At 36.7% G+C, this 23,955-nt stretch overlaps 1 protein-coding gene across 3 annotated transcripts; it reads left to right on the forward strand.

Annotated features, from left to right (window-relative positions):
• Nucleotides 1-8,591: 8,591 nt before the first annotated feature.
• Nucleotides 8,592-23,922, forward strand: LOC137013521 (LIM domain-containing protein). 3 transcript variants are annotated; one of them, XM_067377318.1, is made up of 9 exons: nt 8,592-8,695; nt 9,864-10,042; nt 11,580-11,640; nt 11,786-12,166; nt 12,245-12,332; nt 15,398-15,543; nt 15,868-15,918; nt 22,745-22,875; nt 23,190-23,922. In XM_067377318.1, the coding sequence occupies exons 2-9, from the start codon at nt 9,879-9,881 to the stop codon at nt 23,329-23,331; spliced, it is 1,164 nt and encodes a 387-aa protein (XP_067233419.1). In that variant the 5' UTR covers nt 8,592-8,695; nt 9,864-9,878; the 3' UTR covers nt 23,332-23,922. The 3 variants fall into 3 exon arrangements, with proteins under 3 accessions (XP_067233419.1, XP_067233417.1, XP_067233418.1); XM_067377316.1 differs by lacking the exons at nt 22,745-22,875; nt 23,190-23,922 and adding an exon at nt 16,591-22,711; XM_067377317.1 differs by lacking the exons at nt 8,592-8,695; nt 9,864-10,042; nt 11,580-11,640; ... (2 more) ...; nt 22,745-22,875; nt 23,190-23,922 and adding exons at nt 13,412-14,054; nt 16,591-22,711.
• Nucleotides 23,923-23,955: the final 33 nt, after the last annotated feature.

Here is a 23,955-nt window from a genome sequence, read left to right on the forward strand (position 1 = left end):
TAAATTACGGTTACAACATGGTGTGAACGCAGCATAAGCTCGTAGTATTGGTTAAGGAGGAACTGTAAAAGGCGGCTGCTGTTTGTTTGCGGTGCTCAGTGAAGGCCTACAACTCTGCATAGCCCATAGCCCCATTTAGACCACTTCTGGTATTGATTGCTATGAGGGTGTGGAAAGAGTTTCAACCAGAATCACAAAAAGTGTAAGTGTGTGTGTTAAGAAACATAGTCATAAAAGTACACCTTTTGAAGATTTGAAGCACACTACAAGTGCACATTCAATACAATGTATGGCACTTCTGTTTCACAAGGGAATGAGCACAGCACAGGTTATTTTGTGAACCTTATTCTCAATGAAGCACAGGGTGTTATACTTGATGAACCATGAAAATCATCCATGCCTGTCCTGGGGCATGGGTGTTAAACATGTCCTATAGGGTTTAAAATCTATCAAAGGAAGGCAAACATTATAAATCCAATATATGTCATGGGGGAACCTCATGCACGTAAATCTGCTGAAGAAGTTAAGATTTGACATCTTTCCCTTCCTTTCACCAATATTTAAATAAACCCAGTACATTAACACTCCTATAGATGTTATGAGCTAAAGAGGCCAGTTATCTTTCCTTTATAGAGCAGCATTCTGTTTTCAAAAAGTGAGGTGCTTCACATTGTTTCTTTTGTCTCAAAACATTACCAACACAGTTATCACAGAAGACTCGACTTGACACCAAATGTATGTTCTGTTTGTTTGAACAGCAAAGATGAGAAATGAAATGTAAAGGTGCCATCTGTTTCACAGTAATGTGAAACTGTGATGTATAACCCTGGGGCGTCACAGAGCTGATTTTACTGTATGAAAGGTCTGCAAGTCGGTTAAAGTGCTTGTTATAGGTTGAGATAAAACACTTTTAGCCTGTGGTCATGTAAATACTTGCTAGCAGATGAACATGAGAAAAAAAACGGCCATCCAGAAACACACACTAGAAAGTGGTGTTATGTGCTTCTATGATCTCAGGTTTTGTTGATGTAAAGACTTGATTGAAAACTGAAGAAGTATAAAGTGCATAACCTTAATTGAAAATGCATTTGTGGTGTACTTCAAATCAAATCTTAAGTATAATTTTTTAAAACTGTACTTGCAGATAAAAATATTAATGATATCATTAAATTAATAATAATAAAAACGAAAACAATACATTCAGTTTCCTTAATAAGTAGCCTACTCGTTTTAAAATTCTGCAAAAGTGTACTTCTTTTAACAAGGATAAATGCATAGAAATATCAGATTTTTAATGATATTTGTTTAATTAATTCGGGATAATATGTTAAATACAATGTTACAATATCTTGTGTAAAGACTATATTGAGTTTTGAGCAGCATTATTGTGAAGACTTCAGATTTGCAAAGACAGTAGTGAAGACTTCAGATTACGCCAGCTTTGGATCGACATACAAAACTATTAAATATTATCCTATGTTGTAATCATTACAATATAGCAAGCGATATATACAAGCACAAGTTGTAATTGTTGCCTAACATGTTTGTTGAGTCTACTTAATTGAATACATGATGTTAACTAAGCACATAACAACATATATTATAGCTGAATGCAGTATCTGATTTCACAAAGTGCAACATGTTCCTGGATCAACATCTTTGTTGTTCCTGGAACAACATTCCAATCAACCAATCAGATCTGAGGGACAAGTTTATGTTTATGTCAAGTTTAGGCTTACAACCAGGGTGACATGCTTCTACATCAGTGTTATTCAGCTATCATTTTAAGGATAACTTATGGGTAGACTTAGGTTTAGGGGTATATGGTTAGGACTAAATTTTCGGATAGGAATGTCTTATTACTTACAAATTCACAAAATCACAAAAAAGGATCTCATGCTCCAAGAAACAATGCCTTTCTTAAAAAAATGTATGTACAAATGGAAAAAAACCTGTGGAAAGCTGTTGCGCAGTAAAAAGTCCTTACACCCAGTCCTTTCAATCAACACTTCACTTAAACACAGCTGATCTTAGATCAGAGATACAAGGGTAAATGTTACACCAGGGACTCAGGAAAGACAAAACAAATACCTCTCTTTGCCCCGGTGAATATGGCTTAGTCTTAGATGGAGACAGACTGTCAGATCAAGGCAGAAACTCAAATCCAGTCATTTCCTGGGCTGTCAGGTGCCATTGAAGTTTGTTCAAGTGAGCCATTCATGTACTAAACACATATGACAGTCCCATGCACAAACATGAGCATTACAGTCAGAACACCTAAAGTCAACATTTTCAACAACAACCATACAACCATTTTGTTTGAGAACATTGCTTTTATTATTTTATAATATAACATATTACATATGTTATAACATAACATATAAATAATACAATTTTGTGTGTGTATTTACTATATATATATATATATATATATATATATATATATATATATATATATATATATATATATATATATATATATATATATATATATATATATATATAGTATATAAAAGTCTGTATTCTGAGACATACCATAATAGTGAGAAAAAACGTTGCAATTACCTTATTTATTCTTATTTATTTCCCTGGTGGAAACAAACTTTCATATTAATGTGATGAGATAATGAAGTTATAAGTCAAATAAAAAGCTTTGCCTTCTTTGCTAAAAGTCTGTCTTTTCTACAAAGTGATCATTTATCAGTCTCTCTCTGGGCATCATGGATGACTCAAGGGATTTGCAGAGTTCTTCAGGGCCTCTTACAGGTTGTAAAAAATAGCTTGCACCTGCAATTCAGCTAAGACCTTGAGCTTAAAATAGGCAACAGAACTAAAGGAAATAATTTAAGTGCAAACAACAGAAAGAGTCTTAGTGCAAAGCTAGATGGCTTTAAACAAGGTAGTTTGTCAAACAGACACAGCAAATTAGCTAACCTCAGGATTGATGATGAGCTATTTTACAGTAATTTGAGGGTGTAAAATCTGGCTAAGAAAGATGTTAATGCAATGAGAACTGCAAAATAAAAATAATGATTCAAAGCAAGGCGTTATTGTGAAATTCTCCCTTTATTCACATTCCTTTATGGTCTTTTTTCTTAATTAAAAGCTTTTGAGGTTTAAAATGTAAAGTACACTCTTAGAAGAAAAGGTTCTGTATAGAGCCTTAAAAGGTTCTGTCCCATCATGGGATCATTTTATCAATTTAGTGTTAATTAATTTAGTTTGAAATCATTATCTTTGATGCATTGTATCAGTAAATAACTTTAAACTTGAAACAAGATTAAACTTTTCTTTTACATCACATTGGAAAATTACTGAGCACGATTTTTCATTAAAAGTGGCGAAAAAGCAAAAGGTGCAACAGCAAACATGTGACATGTCATAGTATTGGGGTGCATCAGTGTAAGCAGCATGGGTGACCTGCCTATGTGTGAAGGAATCATTGATTTGGAAACGAATATTGGGACTGTACAGAGAAATATACTGAAATATCAAGATGACATCTTTTCTGGGAGGCAAGACAATGCCAGGCCTCATTCAGCATGTGATACATCAGAGTGGTTTCTTAGACACTCTACGCCATAGGAGGGATGTGTATTAAAAGGGATTTTATTGAAAATGTATGGCCCATCACAAAAAGGAAAAACACTGAACAGCTATGTGCCCATCGCGCAGTATGTTGTAGTCTGCTTATCCAGAAAACCCTTAACCGCCTGTACAATTAGGGAAAAGCTGTCCTTTCAGGTCAGAAAAGTAGGGAAGTTGTGCCACTGAACTATGTACCGGACAACTAGCAATGGATCAAGACTCCACTCTGCACATTGCACAACATGGCCAGTTGCATATTTTGGCAAAACTGTCAGTTCACCCTAAGTAAACACTTGGAGTTAGGACTAGGGTTTGTCCTGTAAGGTTGTGGTGGGTGGGACACAGGGTGAACCCTAGGTTGCCAAAAGAAATGACAAACAAAAAAAAAAAAAAAACAATCTAGTCTCGTGTATACTACATTTAAAATATCTAGTCTCGTGTATACTACATTTAGTCAAAGAGGCTAAACTGCCTCCCTGCCATAAATATGGTAGAACCATCACTTCTACCACTAAAGATTGCTTTATAAATAATCTTCCTGATCAGTTTCATCGCCTTAGCATACCAGACAGCTTAGAAGACCTCGGTATTACAACAGAAACTATTGCCTCTGTCTTTTCCAGCACATTAGACTCAGTTGCTCCTTTGTGTTTAAAAAAGATTAAGGAAATTAATCCAACACCATGGTACAATGAGCACACTCGGCCCTAAAAACAGCAGTTAGAAAAATGGAGCGCAGCTGGAAGAAAACACAACTAGAAGTATTTCGCATTTCGTGGAGAGAGAAAATGACTGAGTACAGAAAGGCCTTAAAAACTGCTAGATCTGCCTATTTTTCAAAACTTTTAGAAGAACATAAACACAACCCTAGGTATTTATTTGATACAGTGGCTAAATTAACAAGAAATAAAGCTTCGACTTCTGATGTTTCCAAAGAGCACAGCAGTAATGACTTTATGAACTTCTTTACTTGCAAGATTGATAATATTAGAGAAAAAATGTAATCGTTGCAAAAATATGTGTGACCAAGAAATCAAAATTCCAATTTCCATAACAGTTGAAGAAAAACAAAAATCTGTGCACAAAACGCAAATTATAAGCACTTGTGAATGTGATCCATGTACGCAACGTCAAAAGAAAGGAACCGCAAAACATTCTAAACTAACACGCTTTACAAAGGTTTTTCTGCTGTGACGTCACACTAAAACAGGCCCCGCCCACAAGTCGCGACCGAAACCATTATAAGCACTTGTGAATGTGTTCCATATATGTACGCAATGTCGAAAGACTGTCTCCATTCTGCTCTTGTGTATATCCTCTATCAGCCTTTAATGGTGCTGCCTCTTCATCTCTGCCAGCAAGCAGCTCCCTGCCTCCAAATTATCTCACTGATGCTTCAAATCTTCTCAAAACGTACATTTTGTGATAAGCAAGAAATTCGTAATTTCTATAACAGTCAGGTGTTCCCCCTCAGCCACAAACATGAAATATATGGTAAGTCTAGTAATCACTGTTTTAAGGTATGATGCAGTCAGAAACACTTGAAATAAATTCCTTTGAATTGTTGTTGAACTGAAATACTTTGCAATTTCAGAAGTGTTCAAGTAGAATTATGATGGGTTATTTTGGTTTTTCTATATTTTGCTGGCATAGTCAAAGGAAATTAGGGTCTAAAAGATTCAGTGAACAATCAAATGTCTGTCTTGGCCCAGACCAGGTGGTCTGGGGGCTAGCTCTCCAGGAAGAAAATTTTGTATATTTTAAAGTTAAAGTTTGAGAGTTCAAAATTCAAAAGCCTCCAACCCATATTCAGTGTGCAAATTGAACAAAGAACAAAGTCTGTACATTGACTTGTACCTGAACCTTATCTCAGTCTACATTATAATAATAATAGTTATAATATTACTTCTATGACAGTAATAACCATATATAATAGCCATATATTGTAAAACAAATGCACTGAAAAATAAATTAAAGTTTCATAATTACTTTTGTCCTAATTTCTATATTTGAAAGAGATAAACACTAGAGCTTTTTGACGGAAACTGCAGTTGAGTATTTATTTTGGCAGAAAACAAGTTTACAAATGCATCTCATTACAAATCTAGTGAAATGCTGTAATCGTCACCTATGCAAATAAAATGTGAAAATAATGTGTTTCTGGTGCCCGCTACATTCCCAAATGCACGCTAAATTCAGCACAAGCAAAGATGGAGTTTACTGGATTCATTCACTGTGAACTGAGACACAGAGCTGAGCGATCTTTAGCGATTTGATAAAACACAACATTAAGACATTTTTCCTTATATAGAATATTTTTGGCATAAAGGGTTCTTTAAAATTGAGTCAAGCACTCTATAGGGTTATAAAACCCTATTGAACCTTTTTTTCTAAGAGTGTATGAACTGGGCAAAACTCTAATCCCAATGTGGTTATGATGCAAGACACACTACTCCCCTAACACAATGATGATGGTCTTTGCGGTATCCATTCTTAACCTGTTTTCAGAGTGCTTTGAAACCATGATGGCTGGTTTCAGGCACTCTGAAAACAGGTTAAGAATGGATACCGCAAAGACCATCATCATTGAAGCACAAGAAACAGTACAAAAAGCACAAAGAAGTGATTATATCAAATAACATGCAAAAATCCATCACACGTATTAACAGAACAAAGTGTGCGGATTTTGTCCACTATGTAACTTTGTACTCACAAGTTAATCCATGCATTTTGTAATTGGTTTCCTAGCTCCTAATAGAGAATAGCGTATAAAATTTAGACACAACAAAATGCCTTTAAGTCTCATAGCTGTTTTTAGCGGCGCTTTTTAAGACAGAATGAGATGCCAGCTCTGGGACTCGGGACTGACCCCTGAACATACGTGTCTAGAGCAGGCTCTTGTACCCCTACGGGTCAAAAGTCAAATGGAAGCTTGACCCTAATAAGAGAAGACATCAGGGGTCCCACAGACGTGACCTGGGTCATGGTTGAGTAATAAAGACTAACCATCTGTCTAACACCTACCACAGCATGTAATGATGTATTGCAGAGAAAGCCTTTAATATGAACATAGATTAAGATAATATTAAACATTTACCCCTGGTTTCAAAGACAAGGCTTAAGCTAGTCCTAGACTAAAATGCATGTTTGAGCTGTTTTAACTGAAAGCAACTTGTACTGACATATCTTAAAATACCAAAAATTATTGTTTTGTCTCAAGATGCACACCAGTAATGTTGTTTTCTGAGGAACATTTATAAAAAGCTAATATCTTAAATGATCTAAGGCTTAATCCTGACTTAGGCTAAGCCCTGTCTGTGAAACCAGGCCTTAAATTAATAAACTTAACACATCACATAGAAATAAAAAAGTGTTCACGTCCTTGTTAACTTGTAAACTGGGAATTTTCTTTTTATATGTGGATTGTAGCATTTAAATATTTCATCAAGTTCCTTCTGTTTGAAGATCGGATTCATCACGCCAGATGAGGTCTGTGCAGAGGACTTGTCTGCTTCTTGTGGTCTTTGCTGAGGATCTGTGGTGATGGCTGTCATGTCAAAGAGGCCTTCACAGGGGATTGTCTAGTTGACAAGATCTCTGCTGATATTCAGGGCTGAATTGCGGTCTTGTCTAGGTGCAGGTCCACCATCTGATCTGGATACGTACCGGATACAGCTGACCACGGTAACCTCAGGATAAACAGAGAGACTAATATTCGCATAGATGGCATTCTTCTTACAATGTAATAAGTACATTTGGTGTTATGGGAAGTGTTCCTGGTTATGGTTGACTTAATTTATGCAACCTAACAATCCTTTAACAGATGTGAATTATAGAAATGTGAAAATGTGTCATGTCAGGTTAAAGAGGTTTATAGTCTAGATTTAAACTGACAGAGTGTGTCTGCTTCCCAAACAAGGCTAGGAAGACCTTAGTTTGGGTGCTAAATAGGAAAAGGATCTAGCTGCAGGTGATTTTGATATTCTAGGTATTATCGGCTGGCCAGAAATTTGAGATCGCAATAGACATGAAGGACTATAATGAGTTAAGCTTGCTCAAGTTCTGAAGAATTAAAGCTTTTAGTGCTTTGTAGGTAGTTAGCAAGAATTTATAATGTATGCAATGTTTAATAGGGAGCCAATACATTATTGACAGAACTGGGCTAATATGGTCATACTTCCTGGTTCTAGTAAGAACTCTGGCTGCTGCATTTTGGACCTGCTGGAGTTTGTTTATTAAGCGTGCAGGGCAACCACCCAGTAGAGCATTACAACCAGTGGAGCATTAGTTGTCATCTCGAAATTACAGTATTTACAACATGGTGTGAATGCAGCATAACATTATTGAATTAGACGATTATATGTGCTAAAAAAATTGGTCCAACTTCATAGTAAGTTACTTTAACGACTATGTACTAACTTTTAAAGTCATACAATGCAGTTATTGTATGCATACATGTTTTTACATTATACTTATATTTAAAGATACTTGCATGAAATTACAACCCACCCTTAAACTTACCCATACCACCAAACCTGTGTTTTGCAATACAACATGAACACAATAAGTACAATGTACCAAACAATTATTTTTGATGCAAGTACATAGTAGGTAATGACACGCAATATAAAGTGTGACCAATAAATGTAATCATGCATAAAAACACACAAAAACACAGATAACATAAATATGTATATTATGTTATTATTAAAGCCTATTCAATTTTATTTAATTAGTTTGAAATTCATAAATAAATTTGATGAATATTCGAATGTGAGGAAATCACCCATATGGTGGCAAACAGCCAGGCCTGAGAAAACCCTATATCTTCTTTTTGTACATATTACACAACGTATAGGCAGAGATGACATCTAACATTACGCAACTTTCAGTAGTAGCAGCCATGTGTTTTATTGATGGCAATCACAATTTTTCTAACCAGCCCTTTTTACAGGGTACAAACCTTCAGGAGGCATTTTTCCCAGAGTCAGGTGTAATAAACCGTCTGGACTTTGCCCACAGATTCTGCCCAGCTAGCTCCCCGCGTGATGCACAGAGAACTGTCTCTAGGCATCTGTGAATGGAGTGAGCAACACACTTTTCAGAGGTAAAATATTCGCTTATTTTATCTGTTTCATGTCTGTCAATATAACAAAATGTGTTTGATTAAAAAACAAACTGCATTTATAACATGCAGCTTTAAAACGGAACCATGTTTAGGCCTATTTAAAATATCTAATTTTTTTTTAAGCGCATAACAATGGATTACTAGTGTTCTGTGAACAAAAGATGGTTAATTATCAATTAGTGATTGTAACTGACATATTATCAACAATGGTAATGATTAATATGAGTAATGTCAATGTGCCATGGGTCAGTTAATCAAAAATGTTATATTCTGCATAATTTAAAAATATATGTATGCACTTCTTTTCACTGTGTATGTATGTTCCTTTTAAAATGAAATATGAAAACTGTAAAAAAAAAAAATAAAAAAAAAAAAAATCAAATAAACATAATATAAAACCCCACATTTTAAACATGCAGTTTAGCCTGTCACCCTCTTTTAGCACAGATCTGAACTTAAATGGTTGTAACTCATGAATGCTTTGGAATACAGACCCGATGTTGGTCTCCTTTTAAAGAAATACTCAGACCATTATTGCGGAAGTGAAAGCAGCTTCAAAAATGAAAGTGTAATTTTACTGTAAAGCAAAATTAAACTTTATTATCTTATATAGAATGTAGGTTACAATTAATTTCAATGGTCCACTTTAAGTAACTTTCCAACTACTGTACATGTCAGCTAACTCTCATTAGAACATTTGTAGACTAGTAGACTGAGAGTATGCTGTTAGGTTAGGGTTCAGGTCAGTAGAATAAGTTTATGTAGTTGCAAAGTTACTTATAGTCAGTAGAATTTCTAAAATGGACCACCAAAATAAAGTGTTACCAAAATATATATTTCACAAAATAATTTGGACACCAAAAGGAAATGAAAAAAAAAGTACTGTTTCTATGATAATGCAATGTCCAATTTCAAATCGGTTTTCATGGAATGAATTTTGCGTGTTTAAGCTTTTGAATGATACCTCATTTGATGATTACTAAAATATGTTAAAAAATGGCAATGCTTAGTGTCCAACTACTGAGAACTGACAGTTAATAAGTGCTTTTCACATTACTGATGTAAAAATGTAAGACCACACCATGTGATTGAATGCCACGAATGTACTCCATGTCAAGATGCATGTGATGTGTGTGTGTGTCCACAGTGTGTGTAGGTTGGGATGTGGACGGAGGACAGAGTATTTGGTGAGGAAGAAGAAATGGAAGTGAAGAGCAGCTTGCGGAGGGCCCAGTCTCTCAGAAGTGTTTCATCTGATCAGGTCGTGTCCTGGACAGAACCGGGACTCAGAGACAAGAGGAAGTCTGTCTCTCAGCTTGTGGCACAGTGAGGGAGACATTTCTCATATTTTAAAGGCATAGTTCACCAATTCTGTCATCATTCACTCACACTTATGATAGTCCAAACACAATGACTTGTGTAACCCCTCTGGTTCTATTCGCCCCACTCCGAGTGGGATTCGACACAGCATTTGTGGCATGGGAGGCAGGCGCACTAACAAGGACGCAGCCTCTAGCATCAGTTGCTACTGTGCACCTTTTGAGATCAGGGGAGTGAGGTTTACCTGCACAGCTTTCACCACCTGGCCCCCATTACACTCAACCCCCTACACCTCACTCTTATCCGGGTCACGGCACCAATCGTGACCTGTCCTACTCAACCCACTCTGAGCGGGATTCAAACCAGCATTTGCAGCATGGGAGGCAGGCGCACTAACAAGGAGGCTAAAGTCTGCAATCTCTAGCGTCAGTTGCTGGTGTGCCTCTTGAGATCAGGGGATTGAGGTTTACTCGCACAGCTTTTACTAGCTGGCCGCCATTATACTTGCTAAATATGGTGTTTAGCAAAAATGTCTGAGACACTGTTTTTCATACAGTGAAAGTGGAATGGGACCAAGCTCCAAAAAGGAAAAAAATAAGGTTGTCAATGAGATTTGTTCACTGCATATATTCCAAGTGTTGACTTGGCTGAATTTGAGTTTTTATTTACTAAAAATCTTGCTTTACAGACATGGTCACCATTCACTTCCATTGTGTGGAAACAAGCAGCTTAGACATTCAGCGTGAGATCTCCTATTGTGTTGCACAGAAAATAAGAGATGAAATGTGTTTTGAAAAACATGAAGGTGAATAAATGATGACAGAATATTCAATTTCAGTGAACCAAATTGAGAGTTTATACTTAATAAACTCTATCTTGTGTAACAATGGCATACACTGGGTTAAAAACAACCCAAGTTGGGTTGAAAATGGACAAACCCAGCAATTGGGTTGTTTTAACCCAGTGGTTGAGTTAAATGTTTGCCCAACGTGCTGGGTAGTTTTATTTAAATCAACTGTTGTATAAAAATTACTGTATTGCTTGCTTAAAATGAACCCAAAATATGCTGGAAATTAACATTTATTAATATGTTTAATAAATGAGCATCTATTAATAAGATAATTAATAATAAACAATAAACATTTATTAAACTGCTTATTAATAAGTGTACACCTTTTGATTATTATTGTTGCCTCTAGTAATTATGTGTCTGATTTTTAATTTCTCAACTATTTTGGATTCATTTTAAGCCAGCCATATAGTCATTTTTAATCAGTAGTTGGGTTAAATAAAACTACCCAGCAGGTTGGGCAAACATTTAACCCAACCACTGGGTTAAAGCAACCCAATTGCTGGGTTTGTCCATTTTCAACCCAACTTGGGTTGTTTTTAACCAAAATTTTTTTATGTTTGATGTTTAACTATGTGGTAAAACTGTAAATCATGATTGTACATAACAGTTCTATTTTCTGAAATCATTTAGAATGAAATGAAATTAAAAACAGGACTTTATCAGACTTCCTGAACATCATGTCTTCACCAGGTACCAAAACTCTCCTGGAAGAAAAACAAAAGAAGTTGTTTCAGAGGATATCAAGCATGAGGTAAAAACACTAAACCTCACATACTCTATTAGATTATTAAAAATTAAACATGTGATGTCATTATTTACCTAAGGTTGAATGAATCATCCACTTTTTTTACCTGCATAAAACCTTCTGTGAATTGGTTTTCTAAATTCTCCCACAGCTGAGCATGCAGATTGCACCAATTCCGGTCATTGAGAATGTAAGCAGAGTTGAGACACAAGTGAGGAAGACTGATGTCAAAGAGAAGTCCAGAGTCTCTCCTCTCTTCCGCAGTAAGTCTATGGGGAGCCTACCTCGGCAGAGACCTACGGGCACCACAGCACTCAGGGCGCTCTTTGAGTCAAAGGTCACCACTCAGCCTGAGACCAGCAAGACTGCACTTCAGTCAGTGGGTACTGAGAAAGCCAGTAACACTACTCTTTCAATTACACTTCCCAACAACAAAGATGCTGAGGACACAAAGCCACACGTAGAGGCAGAGGTTAATAACAGCCATGATGAACAAGAGAAAGAGACTGAAGAAGTTCAAGTGATTACAAAGGTAAACAGTTAGACCTTACAGAGATGTGCATGAATAAGAGTCATTTGTATTTTACTGATTAAATAATTACTGTTTCAGAGTGTAAGAACAAAACAGAAAATAACCCGGTCTGATAGAAGAAGGACCATTTCTGGCTTTTATAGTGAAAAAATATCATCTCCAGAGGGTGAGTACATAACTTTTTTTAATTTGTTTTTTTAAATTTTTTTTTTTTACATTTCATAAAGATAATGTAAGTGGTGCTTGAACATCCAAAACTCTTCTGGGTAATTCTGTGCATTTTCAGATTTAAAAAAAAAATCAGTTGGATGGATGGATAGATTGATTGACTGACTCTTTATGTATTATTGCCTTATTGTAATTCTGATCACTTAGAGATAGTTCACCCAAAAATGAAAATTTGATGTTTATCTGCTTACCCCCAGGGCATCCAAAATGTAGGTGACTTTGTTTCTTCAGTAGAACACAAATGACAATTTTTAACTCCAACCATTGCAGTCTGTCAGCCGTATAATGGGTGTCAATAGAAACTCCATCTATAAGAGTAAAAAAAAAACATGACAGACTTCAAATTCAAATTAAAACTTGTGGCTTGCGACGACACATTGATGTCCTAAGACACAAAACGATCAGTTTGTGCGAGAAAACGGACAGTATTTATATAATTTTTTACCTCTAAAACATGTCCAACTGCATTCTGCATCCGGTTAGTGAGATCAAAAAACACGTTCTGATGAAGAAACTGATGTCTCGCGCTTTGCTTCAATGAGTGCAAGACATCACTTCCAGTGTCAGAGCTCACTAACCGGATATAGAGGGCAGTTGGACATTAGAGGTAAAAAATTATATAAATACTGTTTGGTTTCTCGCACAAACCGGTTGTTTTGTGTCTTAGGACATCAACGTGTCATCGCGAGCCGCAGGGTTTAATTTGGATTAGTCTGTCGTGTTTTTTTACTCTTATTGATAGATTTCCCATTGACATGCATTATAAGACTGACAGACTGCATTGGTTGGAGTTAAAAATTGTCATTTGTGTTCTACTGAAGAAACAAAGTCACCTACATCTTGGATGCCCTGGGGGTAAGCAGATAAACATCAAATTTTCATTTTTGGGTGAACTATCCCTTTTAAAAAATCTAGCTACAAAGTTTGAGGTATCATGCCTATAGCACAAACCATAAAGGACACTTGCCCGGTTAAAGTAAGGTTAGGGGTTTGTTCAAAACTCTAACCCAAACTATGAGCAATAGTAATAGCATTACCTCAGCAAACAACACTATAAAGGATTCTAGTTCAAGGTTGCATTTCAAATGTTGACAGAGTATCATGTGACCTGAATGTCAAGATCAAACTATATAGAAGATCTTTCAAGACACAAATCACATAATATTGCAAATACTGTTAAATCAAAGCAATGGTCAAATATAGAAAATATTCTTTAATTTGCTTTTGATAAAACTTGGGCCACATGTGAGGAGTCTCCAAACTGTAACTGAGGAAACGCCAGATGACATCACAGCAGGAGCAGCAACTGTTCACAATGACATGAGATGAAAATAACATGCTTATTTTAGTCATTTCTGAGTGCTGGGTTGGGGCAGACTGGAAAAGTAGCTATGTATCTCAACAAGTGATTGACTCAACCTGGTGTAGCAATAGCAGAACAGCAGAATAGCTCCTAAAATAGCTGGCTGGCACTTATCCCTCCATGGGAGCCGGACAGGGTCAGCTGTTACCAGAACAGAAGCGGCCACAGGCTTGCTGACACACTCTGAGGACACGCATGGCCGATAGACCAGTCTGAGGATCATTACTGAACTAAGTAATAAAACAAATCAGAGAGATTTGATTGAAGCTTATGAGCAAAGATAAAGAGCACTGAATGGTGAGTTTGTTTACGCATTTTTAAACGGCTATATTGCATCAAATAGTGCGTGTGCTAAAGAGGATTTCCCACAGCATGTGTATTATAGAAGACCACTGTTGTGTGACTAAGGACATGGGATTTCCAGAATTTCATTATTCATTTTTGTGTTAAAAACAGGCTGGAAAACAAGCTTAACTTCACTGTGCAAATAAATAATCGTATGTTAATTTTCAACTCACTAACATGCTGAAATTAGTTAAAGAGGATTTTTGTTTTGCTTTAAAGAAAATCTGTCTTGTATTGTTAATGAATAGATGTTGGAGAATGTGGTTGCGGTGAACTGGAGAGCAAAACATGATCATTTAACCAATGACTAGAACAAAAAAATATATCATCCCATATAATCATTGTGATACCTAGATCAGATGATTAGCAAGAGTGATTTAATACAGATGCACTCAACATGCAAATGATTTACTACAATAAAAAATAGACTCAGATAATGAGTTTCAGTTCCTTCATTCTTTTCAGATACTAAAATGATTGATCACAATTTTATTTTACTAGCTTGAAGCAAGACAATATTTTGCCCTTGAAACATAATATTAGTCTGTACACTTCTTCTCATTTAACCAAGCTGTGTGTTGCCTCTTGGTTCTCGACTGGAAATCCCACTGGTATCTGTGTCACAGAGAGTCAGATGTTTTCCACCCTAGTTTCTGAGCGTACTGATGACTTGCATTCATGGCAGCTGTCCACATTACTGTAATGAGAGCTGACAGAGCAATAATCATTATAACATCACCATTTTGAAATGAAGCACACAAAATGGATTTTAAATTTGTTTGAAAAAGCATTAATCAAGGCATTAGCTGAACTATGTTTGATGTCAGTTACATATAAAAATCAATAAATCAATCACAGGGTTTTCAACCAGCAGAGAGGTCTGTGAAGATCCTGCGGAGGTCAGGATTTTCTTTAAAAAATATACAAATATTCCATAAATGTGATACATTAAAGAATCAGTCCTTAAATTATAGTAGTCTATCATAATTTACAGTTAAATCTAAAAGCCCTGCTAAAAGCTTGCTGGGTCACAGATAAAGTCTCACGAAACTAACGAACAATATGCCCGATCAATCACATGACTCCTCACCTCCCACTGAAAGAAAAACTTTTCTTTTTTTAAATAAATCTCATAGCTGACAGTTCAGAATGTCTGTTGTGCCCCCTGATGTGTGTGTCTGGTTGTAAAAGCACAGATGTTGACCTTGATTTCATTCCTTCATTCAGGAAATTAGGAATCAAAGTTTGAGTCACAATAACCATACTGTGATTCGGATCTTTTTGCTGTGTTACAGAGGATAAAAGAAGGTCAGTCGCAGATTTCAGAGACAACTCGGCTCTCCACGGACAGGAGAAACCCTCTATTTCAGTCAAAGCATTGTCTGCACTATATCTGTCAAAAGTGGCAGCTGCAGAACCAGCAGGAAACCTCTTGAAACCAGTTAGTACTTGTAGCTACTTTTATTCCTCATGATACATGTGGTGACCTTTGGGGCCAGGGGGATAAGACGGGGTAAGGCAGCAAGAAAATGCTGCTAAATTAACTGCTTGTACAACTGCTTTAGCTACAAGTGTTTAGATAAAAGTTCAAGGAGCATGGGTATATATATAATTAATAGTTTTACTATATAATACATTGGAAAACCTCTTAAATGAAATTATTAAAATCTGTTCATGGTTATTTTCATAAAAGCTAAATTTGAAATTGAATTTGCTGTTTCTAATAAGACACGCTAGTCATTTCCTTGATTTTTGTTTGTTCTAGAACCAGAACTTTCCCACTTCTCCAACTGGGAAAAGGCCAAAAGCAAACAAGGTAAGGAATAATTGTTTCAAAGAAAAGTGATAAAACTCATTTGGGATCATTGTGAAGTACAAACTAACCTCTGATGTGAACTTTGGGATGAATTGTAATATTGTGTTTAAATGTATTTTATTCAAAATGAAGTGCATTATATAATATTTTGCACCTTATTCTTGAAATAAAATTGTTTGCTTGTTTGTAAAAATTAGCAAAATATTAGCAACATTTGTAGTTTGTGTCTTTCTGTGATTGCATAATCTGTAAATAACAAATTGTGGTAGTGAACCCATGATCTAGGGTCTGAATTAAAAAACAACAACATAGGAAGTTGAATTTGCTGTGTTTGAATAACTACTCATTTGTAGAAAAGAACATATAATTATTCTGGGTGTCTTTACCGGTCTTTGTTGGTCTCATAATCACCAGTCTCAAAATCACAATACTAACATGAATGATAATGTTCTCAACTGCCTGAATTCAGACTGCTGAAATAAATAACCATTAGAAACATTAGGCACAAAACGCTGTTTTTCTTTGGCATGCGGTTTGGCTTCCTTACAGTTCAACAGGTATGTTTAACTTCTTAACCATTCATGTTTGCTCAAAATTAATTATAACCATTTGAAATAATAGGTTAATATATTGGCTACAATAATCTAATGTGGTTGTCATTTTTATTCTAAGATGGCTGAAGGTGCTCAAAACAGCACTGCATATGCACCTGAATCAAATCCAACTACACATCATCTGGAAACCAGTGTTGATGAACATGAACGAGCCTTTACTTCACCACCCCCTACAAGAGAATTAATGTCCATTTTGCACCAACGCAGACAAAAATGTGAGCTTAGACGACTGCTAAAACACACTTATCCTGAGTTGAAAAACGTAGACAGATTGGTCGAGAAGGAGATGGCCGATATTCTTAACATTGACCCAGTCACAGACATTGGATTCCAGAGTGAGGTCCAGTCTAGGTGCTGGCTGTTTGAGAACCATGAAATCAATTCAGTGGATTTCCACGACCAAAAACTACAGATGAAAAAGGAGTTTCAAGAGGGCGACATCAAGAGAACCGTTTGCATGTTTGAACAACCTACATCTAACTTCCTCAACGAAGAGAACAAACCTCAACTCAGTGAATCACAGGAAGGGACATCAGAGCAGAGCATCAAAGTGGATGTGAAAGCTACACGCAGAATGTTCGAAACTCAGTCAGTGGATATTCTGAGAGACAGTCAAAGCCCCTGTCCAAGGAGAAACATTGTTTCTGAGGAGGAACGTGGATCAGACCAGAAACCAAAGATTGATTCTGATACTGATGGAAAACAAACATCACACATTCACCATAATGAGGCATTTGTAGGTATATCCAGAGCCAAACAGGTCTTTCAAACAATATTACATGACAAGGAGAACATCTCACCAACAAATGATAGTTTTAGCCAAGAGGAAGAACTGCTGAAGGCAAATGTAAAAAATAGAGCTCAGATGTTTGAATCAACTCCACTTGATAAGATCAATCAGCAAACCAAGGAAGAATCAGAAACCATCCTTGAAAACATGCAGGAGACTCTAGTTTCATTATGCAACTTCAATATCATGCATTCTGATGGAACCATCCTTGAAACTAATGAAATTGGCCATATCAAGAAAGCAAGGTATCACTTCATTAAAGAAGATACAAGACCAGAAATTGTTGAAGAAGAGATAGTGACTGGAAGCATAAAGAGCATCATGCTTCAGATGCTACCAGGAACAAGCCTGAACCCAACGGTGACCTTCCTAAAAGAGGACAATCAGGGCAATGTGGAAATTCAGAAAGTAGACGTTCCCACTCACCAACTTCCATTCACTCAAGATAAAGAGTGCAGGACTGCCAATGTGGTTCAGATTACTGAGGATCTACTCAGTCAAGAGAAGTCCATGAGAAAAGGCGTATTAATACAAGATGGTACCACAGGAATGAGAGAGATTACAGTTTATGTTCTTTTTATCCACAATGAAGACAGTACAGGGGTGAAGGAGTTGGGTAAAATTGAGTGTAGATCCATCCCCTCAAGTCTAAAGATCAATCCAGAGTCCGAAAAGGGTGATCTCAAGACAAATATTAGTTCATCTGAAAGTTCTTCAGTAGTAGATACAAACAAAACTAGTACTGTGCAGCTATGCCAGAGCTGCATTGAGAAAGGAGAACTTGATCATCTAAAACAGCTGCAAGAAATATCATCAGATGATGATGACCTAAATATAAATGCGCCAAAGGAGGAATCAGAAAAAACAAGAGAGATTATACCAGGTAATGTTAACAATATTACTACCAATATAGATCATTTAAGCTTCAAAATTCAGTCAGAAGAAAACAAGTCAAAAGAATCACCTACAGAAAGTTTGATAAATAATGAAAATAATACAGAAGAATTAAACCAGGCTGAAATTTGCACTAACACTGGGGGCACTCTGAAAAATGAAAGAATTCTCCAAGATCAAGATATCATGGATGATGGAGATGTTCTTCAAGCAGAGTTGGTTGATGTAGTGGAAGATGATGAGTTAGTGAATCTACAAACAGCCATTATGAATCTTCATCAGGCCACAATGGAGGCAAAAGCTCTTCAGCAGAGTGTACAAGCAAAACATGCATCCCAGACCAACCAAACCCTACAAATCTGTGACCTTGGTTCAGTAAACCATGAGATTACGCATGTGCAAAACAATGACAATATTAGTGAGAAAGAAGAGCTCTTACAGTTCTCCGAAACTCAAAACAAAGAAGAAAGTAAGGAGGAGGTTATGAGGGGTAGCATACAGGCAGCTCTTGATTCCTTGGGAAAGTCCAACTTTAATGTCTCAAAGGGTGATTTTAGAGCTGCAATGATTTATAGAAACTCTGCTAAAGGATATGCAGGACACAAAAAGACAGATGTAGAGCAGCCAAGTGATAGGACTAAAGAAAATACACCATCAACATCTTCTCCTGCACCACTAGTAGAACAGGAGGCTTTAAAATCACTCGGTGAGGGAACTGACACAACCCTTTGTGAAAACAAACCATTAGATACACCTGTTAAAAATCGTAAAACTCCTATCGGACCCAAGCCAGCTATCCCACCTAAACCAGATCATTTAAAAATTAAGCCAAAAACTGTTGGTACTAAAACTGATGCAAACTGTCTGAACAAATGCCAAGTCCCTGCTACTTCTTCAAAACCACCAACTGAGCAGAATAAAGAACCTTCAACTCCCAAACCAAGCCCAGACCCAGTGTCTCATGAAGATGTACTCTGCATAAGTGTACAGCATACTGATGCCAATGAACCTGAGCCTAGTGATACATCAATGAGCAACACTGAAAGTCCTGAAAATAAAAAGCTAAATTGTGTACAGGTTGTTGAAGAAACTCCAAAGAGCTCCCCAGAAGGCACTGTCAGTGAATCTTCCACAGGATTTCATGGCACTCTTCAAAACTTTGGAGTGAAGCAGAGTGGTTCAGTGCCTCCTGTGAAACCTAAAAGAATCAAAATGGCAAAAGATAATTTGAAGAACACTACAGACAACACCAATATCAACTCCACCATTTTGGAAACAGCACAGGAAATCACTCCTCCTCCTCCTTCTCACAACAATGGCTCTTCAGGCAAAACCTGTAAGATAGATAGCAACAACAGTGAAGAAAGACATGATAAAAGTGATGCTCAACAAGTGAGTGGAGTGGTCAGACGAGAAAAGAAAAGAAGAGGAGAGACTGAGGATGAGCGAAGGCAGAGACTCTCTGTGCACATGGATGAAATCATGAAAGGAAATGTGCCGGCTGTCATGGAGATCTTCGACAAGCTGAAAAAGCAAGAGGAATTGAAAAACATACTCTCTAAAGTAGAGGAAATCGAAGAAGACACCAACAAAGTAGACGTGAGCTCGCTTAAAAACATTTTCGAGAGCGTGCCAGATTGGGTTGTGCCTCAGGAGGAAAAAATCAAGCCGAAAATAGTCATGTCGGAACATTTAGGAAGTGAACCTGAAGTGATGTCCTCCATGGAGGTTGCTTTTGGGGACCTAGAGAAAGCCGGTGCAGAAATCATTCGTTTAAAAGATCAAACCCTTGCGAGACTCATGGATATAGAGGAGGCCATTAAAAAGGCTCTTTACTCAGTATCGACTCTGAAATCTGACTCTGACATTGTAGGACTCTCTGGTCTCTTCAGGGAGTCAATGGTGGCTGTACAAGGTTCACCTCCCTCAGGTAATATCAGGAAAATCAGTATTGGGTCAAGCAAATCACCAAAAGCTCAAAACAAGATTGGAAGGAGTGTTTCTGAACAGTCAACGGCGCAGAAAAAGCCAGCGCTTTTTATTCCCACAACCAAACAGAGATCAGCCTCACCAGCATCTCCTTCATTTATTTCCATTCAGTCTGCAGCGAGGAAGCCTTCGGAGTTGCCATCACCTCAGATCAGTCCCCTGAAAGCAGAACCAAAAGAAGAGGCCAAGCTCCAGTGCTGCTGTAGTGTGCCTTCAGACCGCAGGCAATGTTCTGTCACAAAGGGGGCATCCTCCAGCCCCCCGAATCTACAACGGCAGATCAGTGTGCTAGAAGTGCAAACGGTGCCCGAGAAAGAAAAAGTCATCGGAACAAAAACCATCAGAGAGAACTACGAGAGGACGGACTGCTTCGGCAACAAGTTCTACTCCACGAAAACCTCCACAGTTGTGACAACCCAACCTGAAACGAGGACAACTTCTAGAAAGCTCACAACGAGCACTCCAGCCACATCTGAAATTGTCACATACCCAAGAATCAACACACCTTTTATTAGAGAGGACCATCCCCCACTGTAAATGTGGGAAATTTATTTCAGTTTTGGTTGTCACATCAGTGAAAGATCTAACACATTTTTGTACTGTTTTGCTTGGTTATCTTTTATAGGTTACCTCACTATTCCTATGTATCTATGTTAGTATTGATAATTGTTAGTATTTCAGTTTGTTTTTTGTGAGTTGTTTTAAACTATTTCTTTAGTATGTTACAGTCATGCAGAAAACATGTTCTGACATTTCTGTGAATACAATAAAATTTGAATTTCTTCCATATTTGTCAATAAAATAATAGAAAGTGTCATAGCACTCACTGTCAGAAATAGGGGTACAGTAGGAGTCCATTTCTGTTCCCCAAGGTACAATCTACATTAAAGGTGCCCTAGAACTTTTTTTCTTAAAAGATGTAATATAAGTCTAAGGTGTCCCCTGAATGTGTCTGTGAAGTTTCAGCTTCATATACCCCATAGATAGTTTTTAATTCATTTTTTTAACTGCCTATTTTGGGGCATAATTAGAAATGAGCCGATTCAGGGCTGCTGGCCCTTTAAATCTGGTGTTCCACGCCCCAAGAGCTCGCGCTTTCCTTAAACAACATAAAAAAAGTTCAAACAGCTAATATAACCCTCAAAATGGATCTTTACAAAGGGTTTGTCATGCAGCATGTCTAATCGCGTAAGTACAGTGTTTATTTTGATGTTTACATTGATTCTGAATGAGTTTGATAGTGCTCCGTGGCTAACAGCTAATGCTACACTGTTGGAGAGATTTATAAAGAATGAAGTTGTGTTTATGCATTATACAGACTGCAAGTGTTTAAAAATGAAAATAGCGACGGCTCTTGTCTCTGTGAATACAGTAAGAAAGGATGGTAACTTTAACCACATTTAACAGTACATTAGCAACATGCTAACGAAACATTTAGAAAGACAATTTACAAATATCATTAAAAATATCATGATATCATGGATCATGTCAGTTATTATTGCTCCATCTGCCATTTTTCGCTATTGTCCTTGCTTGCTTACCTAGTCTGATGATTCAGATTCAGATGGTTACGTAACAGTCGGTGTTATGTTGAGATTCGCCTGTTCTTTGGAGGTCTTTTAAACAAATGAGATTTACATAAGGAGGAGGAAACGATGGAGTTTGAGACTCACTGTATGTCCTTTTCATGTACTGAACTCTTGTTATTGAACTATGCCGAGGTAAATTCAATTTTTGAATCTAGGCCACCTTTAACGTACCCCATAGGGCTTATTATTGGGGTCAAAAAGTTACATATATGTTCTCAAGCATTGGGAATCCTATGCCAAGGGTAAAAAAGCTGTACCCTTGAGGGTACAGCCCCAGTGACAAGCCATTGTACCCCTAAAGGTACAATTATTTACTTTATTTTCTGAGAGTGCATTCTAAATGCCAGTAAATTGGTTTTCTCATGTTTAACAATTAAAACTGAAACCAGCACAGTCCCACAACAATTCATAACTATTTTGATTTGTTGTAAATTTGCTTGAATTGTGTTTGTACGTTTTTGTACTATTTGCTTTCCCACCAAGACCTTCATTCATTTTTCATACAAATTTTCATATGAATCACATCATATGAAATGACACACTTGTAAAATAGCTACATTTTCTCATGAGATTGGGTTGAGTGAAATGCAGTGATCTACAGAAATATTTCCCAAAAGATCTGATGACATTATTTATTAAGTCTTGCGTTGCCTAGCCAATCAGTATTTCATGCACAAGAGTACTGCGCCATGTCAGAATGCCAGACATTGAAAAAACAGATGCATTTTACATGTATTACATGTTTTAGATCTCATTCAGCCAACGTGAAGACAAAATGCAGCTTATGTTTTACTCTAGGAGTGCAAACATCATAATTTACACCAGTGTTTTCCAGAAGCCCATGCTGCATAAAAACACAAGCAGCCTAATAGCTTAAGTGAATTAAAGGCCAACTTCTGACCCCAAGTCATGTGGTACAATGGTGTATTAACCCTTTTATGTGACTGTAGTTTCAGCCAGCAGCTCAGGAAACATGCTCATCCTGTCTGAAACCAGTTTACCCAATGGAAAGAATGGCAGCTGATAAACTCATTTTTCACAAAACCTGTTTCTGCTGCAAGCACTGCAAAAAGAAACTGAGGTAAGAATATTTCTGATAATAATAAAGCTGATAATGAACATCAATGAAATAAACACGTTACATCTAAAATTCTACATTAGTTAAATCACTTTACTATAATGCAGCTAGACCATAAATCACAGCAAATCATTTATTAGGAAGTGCTGAAGTTGCAGTTCTGCACCAGGTTTTAGACTTTGCCTCTTAAGCTGTTAACCTACTTTGCTGACGTTGCTTAAAACTGTTAATCTACAAATATGCACCATATTAATGTTTTTTATAGCCTACAGATCATAAGCAATGAATATACTAAAAGATGTTTTTCTTGGTTTTAGCCTTCAAAGCTATGCGCCTCTCTACGGGGAATTCTACTGTGTTTTCCACTATCAGCAGCTTTTCAAAAGGAAAGGCAACTATGACGAGGGCTTCGGCCGTCAACAGCATAAAGACCTTTGGATACAGAGGAATGGCCACTGAACAAGTATATGGGCTGTAATCTTGACATAGCAGATGGTCTTATGTTGGCAAATACGATTTTCTGGTCTTTTGATGATTGTGCATCAACACGTTTAAATCAAATAAAGATTTAATATTAACAATACATGATTTCACAAAGCAGTTTACTGTATGTCTATAAATCAATATCGCTCCATATATTCTAAAATGTTTCTTTGACTGTGTGTTTTATGATATCAGTGTATGGCAAAGCACCGTTTAAGCTCCATTGAGAGGTATTACAAAATACTGATGTATCTTAAAAATTTTAAAACAAATGTGTAAAAAAACACGGATGTCTGGGATAAAATCAAATATGAATATTTGTACATATTTTTTAGATGCTGTTTCACTATTTCAATAACTGAACTTATAAATAAATGACCAAATTCTGTCTTCATTAATGGCTTTCTAGTTGATTCAGCTTTTCTGTAGCAGTCTGAAAAGTATTGGAGAAAAACACTCGGGCATGTGTTAATAAATCAGATTTTTACTATTTTTCAAAATGAAATGTTAAAAAAAGTACAAATTTATTTTAATCAATAAAACTTTACAAACATGACACTTGCAGCATGAAAAGTAAACAGTCACACCTTTGTTTGTCTT

This window comes from Chanodichthys erythropterus, chromosome 23, assembly GCF_024489055.1.
Source record: "Chanodichthys erythropterus isolate Z2021 chromosome 23, ASM2448905v1, whole genome shotgun sequence".
In the NCBI taxonomy this organism is placed as follows: Eukaryota; Metazoa; Chordata; class Actinopteri; order Cypriniformes; family Xenocyprididae; genus Chanodichthys; species Chanodichthys erythropterus.